General features: G+C 35.9%; 2 protein-coding genes across 2 annotated transcripts; one reads left to right on the forward strand and one right to left on the reverse strand.

Moving 5' to 3' along the window:
• The first annotated feature begins 2438 nt into the window (after positions 1 to 2438).
• Positions 2439 to 2965, forward strand: LOC130975656 (uncharacterized). Its single transcript, XM_057900415.1, has 2 exons — positions 2439 to 2627; positions 2726 to 2965. Exons 1-2 carry the CDS (start codon positions 2439 to 2441, stop codon positions 2963 to 2965), a joined length of 429 nt encoding a protein of 142 aa, XP_057756398.1.
• A 768-nt stretch (positions 2966 to 3733) lies between these two features.
• LOC130975657 (uncharacterized) lies at positions 3734 to 5476 on the reverse strand. Its single transcript, XM_057900416.1, has 5 exons — positions 5129 to 5476; positions 4632 to 4982; positions 4391 to 4550; positions 4202 to 4292; positions 3734 to 4160 (listed from the first exon to the last, which is right to left on the reverse strand). Exons 1-5 carry the CDS (start codon positions 5474 to 5476, stop codon positions 3734 to 3736), a joined length of 1377 nt encoding a protein of 458 aa, XP_057756399.1.
• Between the last annotated feature and the right edge of the window lie 7797 nt (positions 5477 to 13273).

The raw sequence follows: 13273 nt of genomic DNA on the forward strand, positions 1-13273 counted from the left end.
ACGAAACATTAGGCACTTACTCAAAATTTATATTAAGGATGAAAGATAAGCAATTGTTTTAGTCATAGTTATGCAAAGTAAGAAAATTAAAATTTCTTATATGTCTTGTTTTATCTTCATTAAATGACTGTAATTATAGATATGATATTTTTTATTTACATGATTATTTAATATGATTAAATTTTGTCATTGTTTTTGTCTGTATAGTTTAGTACGTCTATTTTTCGTATTAGTATTACTAAGTCTACTTATATTTTTCAACTAGTAATAATTCTAAATTTTTAATGATCAAAACTTTTATTATTTTCAAATGATTTTTAAAAATAAAATTAGTTATTTATTATATTTTTTATAAATATTTTTTTATAAAAAATTTATTTCAAAAATTTCGTAAAATTTAAATATTAACCAATCAATATAATTCAAATAAAAATTAAGCTTAGTTTGAAAATATTGAGGTGTTACAATTAGTATATATTGTCATGTGGCAATAACATATATACCAACATAGTTAATTATTTTCATACCAATTATAAACACGACTTCAATGTCAAGTAATGGTATAATTAAAACATATTTAAAAGGAAAAGTATAGGTAACCAAAAGGTTACTGCCAAAAACTAAACAAAATTACATTAATTTATATTAATAAATAATTTTAAATTTTTTAAATTTAAAATTTAAAAATTTAAAATTAATTAACTAAACCTAATTAAAACCTATAAAAACCTTCTTGTTCTCTCTCACATTAACCTACCAACTTCTAACAATCACACACACAAACCTCTCTCTCACCGTCAGGCCTTCTCCGCCTCCCACCGTGACCCACTCCTCCGATCGCTTCCGCTTCCAGTCGGAACTGTCTTTACCAGATCGGGAGCTCGTGACTTCCCCCTCGGAGCTTCCTCGGAGCTTCCACGCATCAGCGCACGTGACTTCCCCCTCGGAGCTGGCGTCAACAGCGACAGGAACAGGCGCGTCGAGACCGAGTAAGATCATGCCGAGTAAAGTGCTGTCATCGATGAGGGAGCTGGAGTCTTCAAGTTTACGTTTTGATGGAAGGTGGTGATCGATGGTGGGGCCACCGTAAAAGACTCCGTCGTGGTTACGGATGAAAGACATGAAGTATGCGGCGTCGCGGGTGGTCAACAAAGGAAGGCCATTAACAGTTAGAAAGTTGGGGTTTGTGAGCTGAGGCCAATCAAACGGTGTGCAGTCGTACAGAGAATTGAGAATTCAGAGAGTTGGGGAACTTTCTTGGGTTTATTTTTTGGTGCATTTTATTTTTTTGGGTACTTTCTTGGATTTTGCTTGGCTGCTTGCATTCTTCCTTCCCTTCTCATTGTTTTCTATTTATTATTTTTAATAAAATATTTTTATCTTCACTAAAATTTTATTATTTTAAAAGAATTATTTATCATCACGATGTTGCTCTCTGCGTTTTGGGATATTAGGTGTCATTTTGATGATTAAAGAGACTACAAGTTACACAATTACAGAAATATAAAAAAATATTCATTTAATATGAAAAAAACATTTTAATACTTAACAAAAGAAACATGTATCTAATTATATTTTAGTAAAAATAATTAAATATCTATAAAATTTAAAAAAAATATGAAATTCTTAAAGAAATAGAGGCATTCACATTTGCAATACAAAAAAATTCGAAAAATATATAAAAAAACATCCATTTAGTATGAAAAAGAAACATTCTGATACTTAGCAGAAAAAACATCCATATATATCACCAAAAGTATTTTGGCTGGTTTTTGGCTAATACCCTTTTGGTTCCCTAGCATTACTCTATTTAAAATATTACATAACGACAATTTTTTAAATGAAATTTTGATATGCAAATTAGTCTTTAAATTATTAGGATGAAAATATCGTAAAAAATAAAAAATTATAAAATTAAAATAAATAAAATATTAAAAAAGTTAATAGTCAAAATCGTCTCTGAAACATACCCCGATCTCTCTTTTAGTTCCCGAAAGATAAAATTAATCAAAGTCGTCCTCGAAAGTTACTCACGTTGATCGAGTTTGTCCTTCCGTCCTCTCAGGTGGTGACGTGGCTAACGTTTAAAATATTACATAACGACAATTTTTTAAATGAAATTTTGATATGCAAATTAGTCTTTAAATTATTAGGATGAAAATATCGTAAAAAATAAAAAATTATAAAATTAAAATAAATAAAATATTAAAAAAGTTAATAGTCGTCCTCTCAGGTGGTGACGTGGCTAACGTTTGCTGAGGTGGAACGTTAAGTGCCAGCGTGGTGAGGTCCAGCATGGCAACCGTTAATGCTGATAAGATATGTTTGATTATTTAGGTCAAATTAGTCCTAATGTTACAACCCTAACCCCCAATCTGAAGCATATATGTGCGTGATCCTCGTGGTAGATGGCGATGTATGTTTGAGGAGTCGCTGCTATGATGAGTGGAAGCTGGAGTGGTGACCTGCCGTCGCAGTCTATCGGTAGCCATGAGTCGAACTCTTCCATGCGACGGAGGAGGAAGATGAAGGACCAGACTTGCTTTTGTGGGTTGAAGACCACAATAAAAAAATCCGGCACAAGAGAGAATCCGGATAGGTTGTTCCACACTTGTGCCAGATACCCGGTGAGTTAGGTTATGATATATTAAGCTTGTTTTCCATATTCCTTTGTCTATTCTACTGGGTAGTTGAAATTGATTTTCATTTTTTTGGAAAAATTCAGAAGAGAAGTCACTGCAACTTCTTTAGGTGGGTTGAGGAAGATGGGTATGTAGCAGGGGCAAAAACTGATGCAGATCTTGGTAGGGACTATGATGAATGGAGACTGAATGTGTCATGGAGATTAGGTAGCTTGGAGGGTGAGGTTAGAGCAATGAAGATGCTGATAATGTTCCTGTCAGTTGCAGTGGTGGTGGCTACTGTCTTGTGTGTATCACTGTTGTTCACATTAATCTCCAAGTAAAGCCACAGATGGAGTGTTATGTTCTTGTGTGTTAGAGGTGTTGTTAGATCAGAGAAATTGAATTAGTTGATATGTAATTATGATGTTACTTATGAATGAAAGTATGGTTTAATTGTGTTTAATTTAACATAAACTTGTTGTTTAACATGATGGGTTTCACTGAGAATACATGATGGTGATGTTTGAACTATTATAAGTATCTATCACCAAATAGAAACATACATGACAATAGACAAAGTCATTGTAATCCATAACAAACATCATAATTATACTGATATCATATTGTCTTAGTAGACATACCAAAGGGGTGATCAAGGATCCAGAAGTTAAAATAGCAAAGCATAAGTTCAGACAACATTGTTCACTTAAACCAAAAAAACATACTAACCCTAACTTAAATGATCTTGAACACATAAGCAGTTTACAGAGCCATGTTCCCAAAAAGCGAACTTGCAACTACATACAAAATATATTTCCTAGTTAAACATATTAATCTTTCTGTCTTGGACGCTTGAAGCCTGGAGTAGGCACGAATGTCATGAAGGTTTGCATCTTCTTTGCAGTGGCGGAAGTTGTTCCTTTCAATGTCTCAGCAGATATGGCCATAAGTGACTGGGTGGAGGCATTCGATCTTGCCTTTGTTTTATGACATGCAGTTTGGGTGGCCTGCCTCTCTTTGCACCCTGCACAGGCCAGTTGCAGACCAATTACTTTCAAGTAAATAAAATAAATGCAATTGGGCAGAAGAAAAAGCAACAATTAAGTAACCTAAATGTCTTGAACAGGCAGTTGGGTATCTTGCATTGGTTGGGTTCCTCCAAGTTGGTTGACTTTCACAACAGGTTGTGGCTGGACTGGGGGAGGAGGGGGAGAATGTGATTGAACTTCATTGTTGGTGTGTGGCTCATCTGTAGGGAGAGCAGGCCCTTTAGCAAGGGCAAGCTGTAGTTGCATTTGCCTAGCTTGTTCCTCAGCATCCTCCTTTTTCTTCTTTGCACAGCTTCTCTTGTTGTGTCCAACTTCACCACAAAACATGCACCTAATTGGGTTGTACTTCCTCTTCATCTTGGTGCTTGACCCAATTGGCTGCTCTCCCTTGTCCTTTCTCCTCTTCTTGGTAGGCCTCCCAGGTTTTGGCTTGATTGGGGGGGTGGGACAGGGGCAGGTGAGGATGTTTTCTCCCACAGATCTTGTCCTTTCACCGGGTTAACATTAAAACAGTATGTCCTTTTATACGCCTCCATTGTCAACAACTCATGGCAATACTCCTCAGTTCTCTTACTATTTTTGTCTTGAATTGCTGAAATTGCATGCATACATGGCATCCCTGTGCCAAGTACAGACAGACAAACGTAATGGAACAATCAAAAGCAACTCTGACTAATTCAGGCTAAGGGAAGGAGTGATTGGGTCTGAATGAATTACTTGTGAGTTGCCAGAACCGACAGGTGCAAGTGTGCTTTCCCAAGTCGACCACCATGTTTGTGGGCCATCCATGTACTTCAAAAAACTCCTCTTTTTCATCCCCGCACCATTGGGGAGCCCAGTGACTAGATAACTTTGTCATGGCTTCTAGTCTGCTTTGCTGAACCGGGGGTAAAATTCCTTAATAAGTGCTCAACTTCAGTTTGTTATCGACCATGCTCTTCATGATTATTCTTCTCACCTCTTCAGCCAAAGTCAAAATCGGCTTGGTCCTTTCATGCTTTATCTTAGCATTGAATGATTCGCAAGCATTGTTGCAAATGTTGTCATTCTTGGGATCCTCACTGAAGTATGCCTTAGTCCAAACTTCCTTCGGCCACTTTTCAAGATACTGCCAAGCCTGCTCATTAATGACCTTTACTCTCTTCATGTTCCTCTCGAACTCATTACGTGTCCTTGATCTAGCACACTCCCAGACCAGGTCTTTCAACTCCGTGATACCCCATTGTTTTGAAAAATTCTGCCACAGATGCCACACACAAAATCTGTGCTGGGCCATGGGCATGACTTCCTTCACTGCTGGAATTAGTCCCTGCCAGATATAAAGAAACCCGAAAAGATTGTTAATCAAATGAATCCTTCAAAGTTGAAAATTAAATCAATTTAGTCCTAGAAGTATATCTAATTAAATCACACAAATCCCAAAACTATGAATACGAGTATGAAAATTGTCCTAACCTTCTGCATGTCTGAAATGATGCACAACTTGTTATCATTGTAGTTGCCAAGGTCTAATTGCAACAGGTCCAGAAACCATTTCCAGTTGTCCTTGTTTTTCACATCCACAATTGCATAGGCAACAACAAAGATGTGGTTATTGGCATCCTGAGCACACGCCGTCAATATTTGTCCACCGTGTAGGGTCTTAAGAAAAGCCCCATCCAATCCAATCATCGGTCTACACCCAGCCTTAAATCCTTTTTTACAGGCATCAAGACACACATAAAACCTCTCAAATTGAGGAGGACCCTCTGGCATCGGGATTACACCAACTTGAACTGTAGACCCAGGATTACTTGTAAGCATGGTTCTGAAAACCGAATCGGACCGGCCGATTCAACCGGATTAACCGGGAACCGGTCATATGGTCGGTTCGGTTGACTCTAAAAACCAGCTAGCAAAAAATTGGTCAGAAAACTGGCCGAACCGGCGGTTAACTGGTGAACCGCCAGAACCGGCCGGGTTTTTTAAGGGATTTTCAGTTCATGTCTACACTAAAAACGGCGCCGTTTCTAGTGTCATATATATAACAAAAACACCCTGAAGATTGAAACCCTAGCCGCTATCTCTTACCCTCATCCCACCCCTCTCTTCCTCTTTGAAATTTGATGTCTGGAGAAGAATCCAGCCCCAAACCCCCTTGGAAGCCACAGCCACTATCCTCCCTCTGTTTTGTTAATTTGGCTCTGCTCTTGCAAAACCAGATATCTTCTTGGAATTAGTATTAATCTCTGCTAGAGGATTGGTTATGAAGCTTCCTCCATCGCTATGAAGCCTGAGTCTATGGCTTCTCAACTCAGTTTCAGTATTAATGTCATCTTGGTGGAGGACTGCGGCAAGCAATTGGGTGCCGTCAGATCTAGATAATTGGGAGGATGAATACCGGCTCTATGTTCTCTTCCAGAACTTAGCGCTTAAAATTTCAGAACCTGGTAGCAAGCAACATGCATACCTAAGAGCACCAGGTTTAGACATTCTTCCACTTGATACGGCCAAATCATAAGAGATCTCATCCAATGCAAACTCAAGGCCTTGCACACGAGTCTCCAGAGAACGCATTCCACTCTCAGATCTTGAACCCATCCCTAATCCTTTTTCTACAGCATCACCCAGCCACCATCCACTCTTCAGATCGTCCCTCTTCTTGCCGTCGCTGTGCTCGGAGCTCTTCTCACCGTCGCATTTCTCTCTTCAAGCTCTCAGTATCTCTCCTACGGTAGCTTACTCACAGTAGCAACCCCTTGCTTTCACCTTCATCCTCCGACAGTTGTTGAAGTCCACTGTCCTTCTGACTGAGTTAATTTTTCTAGCTTTGAGTTAATTTTTCTGAAATAATTTTGTTGATTGTTGATGGTTTTTTGTTAATTTTTTTGTTGATTTCTGATTTTATTGTCCAATTGTAATGGATTTTAACTTCTGAATTTGTCTTCTGAATTTCTGGATGTAATTGTTAAATGTTGATTGTGTTCTGAAATTGCATGTATCTTTTAATTTCTGAGTTTGTCTTTTGAATTTCTGGATGTAATTGTTAAATGTTGATTGTGTTCTGAAATTGCATGTAACTTTTAAGTTTTAACTTCTGAGTTTGCTTCTGAATTTCTGGATGTAATTGTTAAATGTTAATGTGTTCTGAAATTGCATGTATGTTGGTTTGTTGATGTGATTAAAAATTATATAAATTTTTGTTAATAATTCATATTTAGTTGTTGATTGTATTTAATTTGTGCAAGTTTGAGTTTGTGTTTGTGATTGTGATGGTTGCTGATTATAAAAATATTTTATATTTAATTAAACCGGTTGAACTCCGGTTGAATCTCAGTTGAACCGTTGAACCGTTAAACTAGTCACCTTACCGGTTCATTGACCGGTTCAGTTTTCGGAACCTTGCTTGTAAGCAATTCATTGGCATAGTCCCAGATTAGTCCATACTGAGCAACTTCATCACCCTCTACCACTTTCCTAGCAGCTTTCAATGCTCTAGTGATGCAGGTGCTGTTCAGGTTTACGTTACACTTCCTCACAAACCACTCATACACTCACGATGTCTCATTGTAGGGTGCTTCCTAAGTTTTGGAACAAGTTTGCTTAGTGTCCACTGTTGGGTCGCTGCACTATTTTTTCGCCTTTTAGGACAGATATGGTTGTCAACTAAGGTTTTAATCTGTCAGGACCCGTCTTGCTTACTACATGCACAGTATACTACCCAAGGATAACCCTCAGCCTTACACATAGCCCTAACCCGAACATTGTCATTTTTTGTAAACAATATGTTTCTACCTAACTGGATTGTGTAGTCCCTAGTTGCATGCATAAAATATTCCTTTGATTTGAATATCATACTAACCTCAAATTTGAGGTCCCCGAACTTTGCCTTGTCATTATACTGGGGATATACGGTTAGTGATTCCTCATCAGAGTCTAGTTCCTAGCCTGAGCCCTCCGAGTGCCATGAGTTGAGATCCGAATCATTGTCATCAAGGGGATTATCCTCTAGGCCTGCCAAATAGAAACCAGAAAGTAAGTAATCAGTCATGTGACCAAAATTAAATCAACACCTACAAACCAATTGATTTAACCAAATACCTGAGTCACTTTCATCCTCATCCTCAGAAGCTTCATAGCTTGAATCGTCAGTCTCTATTTCTTTATCTGCTAATCTGGTCTTAGCAGGCTTGTGCTTCTCCTTAACCTACTTTTTTTGTTCAGCCTTGTAGAGTTCACACCATCATCACTGTCACTGCTAGATTCATCATCTCCTAGTACCTTTGGAGGTTTGTAAAGGCTGTCCTCAGCACTCTCATAGGAGTCATGAGAGTCACTATCTTCTTCAACCTCTAATGTCTTCACATGTCTGCCTGCTCTTGTAGTGGTAGTGATCTTGGCCTTACCTTTGGTCTGAGATGGAGCAGGAGTAGGTTTGGTAGGCTGATTATAGGGTTTATCTGCTGTGATGGAGTTTGCACAGGGTGATGTGACTTCTTGGTGGGCTGAGATGATGGTCTGCTGGGCTTAGATGTTGGTCTAATAGGCTTAGCTGATGGACCTGTGGGCTTCAATGATGGTCCATTGGGCTTAGTGGGCTCCTTAGTGGGCTGCATTGGTTGCTTAGTGGGCTGGGTAGGCAGTTTACTGGGCTGACTTGGTTCCTTTGTGGATTGGGTAGAAAATTTCCTGGACTGAGAAGGCAACTTTGAAGGCTGAGATAATCTGCTACCATCAGCTGATGCCTTCGTGGATTCAGAGCATGCTTTTTGGTGGGATGGTAACTTGGTGGGTTGAGACTGATGTCTCTTGGTTTGGGTTGGCTTAATTTTTGGCCTTTCTTCTTCTTGCTCATCAACCACACATGGCTCTGAAACACCATGCTCAAAATACAGGTTGATCAAGTTGAAGTTCCTCCTGCAATCCTTCACCATTGCAACCAAATCATAATCTGTGTCCAGCCTCCTCAGCCCATTTTCAAGGGGAACTCCTGGAGATTTCCACCAGCACTCCCTAGCCTCAGCATATCCCAGTTCGACATAGTATCCCTTCACAAAGAACACGTCAAGTGTGTCTGCTTCAACTCCCATTAACACCTCTGTGTGATCCGGCTCATAGTACAGATTTTCACCCTCATCCTTTTTGAACTTCCCACCATGGTGAAATACAAACATCATCGGAGGACCCTCCATCTATAAGTGCAAAAATAAATAAATGTAGTCAACATCAAAATCTGAAACAACTCCAGAAAAAACCCACCACATAACGACCAGGAAACCCCTAACGGCAAACGCATACAGAACATGTTCAGGCTAATCCAAACCCTAGTCTCACTAGATGGTTCTTAGAACTAAGTCACCCTAAACCAACGGACACCAACATTGCAAAATCAACAGAAACTGTAAAAAAAAATTAAATCTTACCCTATGGCAGTTACTGTTCCTTCCTCCAACTACGAAACTCCTCCGCGACCTCCTCCAACTATCCAACGTAGCAGAGCCTACTCTTCTACAAGCCTCGACACGCACAGGAATCGTCGATAACGCCACCAGGTTCTGATCAAAGGATCTTTGGGCAGAGTACCAGAGTAGAGAGAAGACGAGGGGTTTTGAAGCGAAAGTTGAAGAGGGTTGTTATGAGAGGAGAGAAGGGCAGAACGTTTGAATATCCAACTGTGGACCATAAACGACGTCGTTCCACTGATTTGGGGTTGAGGGTATGAAACTACGTCGTTTTGAACCTCACCACGTTGGCACTTAACGTTCCACCTCAGCAAACGTTAGCCATGTCACCACCTGAGAGGACGGAAGAACAAACTCGATCAACGTGAATAATTTTCGGGGACGGCTTTGATTAATTTTATCTTTCGGAGACTAAAATGGAGATCGGGGTATTTTTCAGGGACGATTTTGACTATTAACTCAACATTAAAATAAAAGTAAAATCGAACGCAAATATTGAGAATAGAAATCATGCATATGTCCCTAAATAAATTCAACTATTAAGACGCAAAAAAAAAAAAAAAATTTCAACCATTAATACAGACATAAATGAATACATTTATTTTTCATAACGAAGAAATGGAAAACATATGTTAACTATGATCAATGAAGAGAAAGAAAATCGGCTATTTAACCATTAATGCACTCAAGAAGAAAATGATTACATTTATTTTCTAATAATTAAAGACAGATGATATGATGATGACAGAAGTCTACAATGAGTAACCACTTGCAATTACAAACACAAAAGAAGAGAAAAAGAAAAAGAAAAGATAGAGATACTTTAATTTTTAACTTATAACTGTAATTATTCATTCTTCATCAAGAACAACTAAAGACATTTTTAAACTGTTTATAATTTGGGAATTCATATTTTATTTATAAAATTCATATAATTTTTTTGGTATATATATATATATATATATATATATATATATTTATTGTCTTCTATCATCAATGTTAATTTCATATGATCAATAAATAAATAAATGAATAAAGTCAACTGTAAATATAGGAGAAATAAATTTAGGAAGGTTATAAATGCAAATATTATGTATAACTATATAAAACATATTTAAAATATTCAATATAAAATCAAAACTAAAGATAAAATTAAAATCAATTGGTCAAATTACAATATCTTCCATATTTTTTGACTACTTAACTTTCGACCTTTATAAATAGCTATGTGAAATGAAAGAAAAAAAAAGCAAAAAAAAAATTACAGAATTACTCAAAGTTGCAATATCGCACGTTCTTAGTAGAAATATTCTCTTGTTATCTCTAGTTGTGTTACTGCTACCACTATGCATCAGCTATGGAGATTTATCTGTCCGATTCCACCAATAAAAAAGCATTCTCTCCTATTTCAGACAAGCTCAACAAAAACAACTACTCAACATGAAGATATCAAGCTCTCCTAACCATCCAAAGTATAAGTATGGAGGATCACCTTATGCAGATAAGATTCCTGAACAATTTGTTACAGATCCAACCAAGAAACGCAATCTGAGTCAGAAACATTCAAGATTTGGAAGTTACAAGATTCACTTTTTTTTTTTGGATTGTTGCATCCATGACTATCAATTATCAAAACAAAGTTATTGGTTGAGCACGATTTTATGAAATTTGGAAAAAGATTGATACTTCACTGCCGCATCAAATGCACAAGTTTAAACTCTAAAATCCCAATTGAAAGCAATCAAGAAAGGAGCTTATGCCTCAGATTATTTGGCACAGATTCAAAAAATTGTTGACTCCATCTCTTCCATTGGTTGTGTAGTCGCTGACGATGATCGCATTCAAGCTATTTTAGATAGCCTTTTAGAAGAATATTCTATCTATATAAGAATTGTGATGTCTAAATTCGATTCTTATCGAGTTGTTGAAGCAGAAAACTCTTCTTGCCTTTGACAATATGCTCGTTTCAAGAAACCTGACTCCGGTATACATATAAGATTACCATGTGTTCATAACATGCGGCGGGAAAAAATTAATAATCTTAAAGATGTATTTTGTGTTTAAGCTTTATTCTAATAATATATAAATCAAATTTAAATACCTTGAAACGCTTTAGTAAAAACTTTATTCTTCGATTATACGAAGACTCTATGCATATCTACACTGAGACCAACCTTTGCTGTCAACTCCTTGACCAATAAACATCTGATCTAAATTGAGAAATCTCTTGCAACTCTTTTCACACCATAAAATTCTTCTCCAATAATTAGGCTTAGTTTGGTAAAGCTTTTTGAAGAGATGCTTGTACTTTTTAAAAGCACAAACGTCTCATTTTGTGTTTGGTAAATTAAAAAGCCCAAGTGCTTGTGCTTGCTTAAAAGTTAGGGGTGCTTTTGAAAGCACTTAAGAGAGAACTTTTTAAAGTTGGCTTGTACTTATCAAAATTAAAAAAAAATCTAATATTACCTTATATAATAATAAATATTCAAAATTACTTTTATTAATTATTAAAAGCTGTTTTACCAAACATAATTATGGTGCTTGAACTTATTAAAAGTTATTTTTAATTTGATTTTACCAAACGCAATTACTGTAGCTTTTCAAAAGTTGTCTTTTAAAAAATAGCTTTCATAAGTTACTTTCGAAAAGTAAAAAGGTTTACAAACAAAGCCTTAAACTCACATACGTTTATGTGTGTAGAGTCTATTTCCTCTACTCTTGGCATACATATATAGTATGAGATTTATTACTGATTTTAAATTTGAATCTCAATTCAAATTTGAATCATATCTTATTATTTTAAACTTGAATATTTTAAATTTATGAATCATATCATAATTCAATTTGAAACAAAATCAATTAGGATCTTATCCAAATTTATAATTCAAATTTAAAAATAGAATAACTAATTATTCTCAAATCTCATTTAATATCCTCAATTATCATACTATTATTATATTCTTGGTGCTAGCAAAGAATATAATAATATTCCATTTGAATTAATATAATTATTTATTTGATCAAATCAAAATAATAATTAAATAATTCTACAGCAAAAATTAGAACACTCGTTAGTGTGTGACCCCATAGGTGCAACATTAAGCGGGTAGTAAATTAGCCATACTAAATTTACTAATCAAGGTTGGCGTCTAGCAACACTCCTTAACGACCCGATAGTATGAAGTAATATATTTTTACTAAGAACCCGAGAAGAACAAAGTATAATTCCTTCCATTTTTCTAGCTTTTGGTTAACCCTTATAGTATGGTTTAATTGTCAAACTCTAACTTGTTACTATTATATTATAATGAACTCTGAATGACTTAAGAAATTCATTTCTTCATTCATTCAATCCCTTGACCAAGGTTTTATTCATTTCAGTCATTATAATCATAGAGCTCAAACTCTTTAATGAGAGTTGACGGATTCCTTATTGACTAATCATTAATTCTACAAGTATTTAAATCATACCCAATATCCATTCAACTAGCACCCTAGGGTATTAGGTGTCTAGAATCAAAGTATAATAAATACATTGTTAATTACTATGATAATCGCAGGTCAAATAAAACTCTATTATCATGTTCATCTTGAGAATATTCTATTGACATATACGCGGTAATTATAACCATTATAAATTTTAAAAGTGAGTCAGTTCAATCATATCTCTATATGTACCATCTATCTATATAATTTAATAAATGAGATCTATTAATCTTCATCCAATGAAAACCATTATATATACATATTGATCTTTTCAGATTATAATATCCTTTTTAATAATTCTCTGACCAAGAACAATTTAGATTAAACTATAAAAGATTTATCTCTCAATATTATGATCACTATCACAATGATAAATTTCTAAATTTAATCAATGACCTTATTATATTAACATTTTAATATAATAACAATAACAAATTATTTGACACATGATTGATTGGTTTGTGGTCATACTATTTATTCCCAACAATGCATCTTGCGAATCTTGCTCAATCCTCACTACCTTTCAATGATAGCAAATAAGCATTTGGCCATAGAGGAAGAGGTGGTCGCAGTTCTAGAGGAGGAGAAAGATTTGGAAACACCAACAATTGCCCTTAATGCCAACTTTGTGGTTGTTTGGGATATGTTGTTTGACATTGTTATTATCGTTTTG

Source organism: Arachis stenosperma, chromosome 4, assembly GCF_014773155.1.
Source record: "Arachis stenosperma cultivar V10309 chromosome 4, arast.V10309.gnm1.PFL2, whole genome shotgun sequence".
Taxonomy (NCBI): domain Eukaryota; kingdom Viridiplantae; phylum Streptophyta; class Magnoliopsida; order Fabales; family Fabaceae; genus Arachis; species Arachis stenosperma.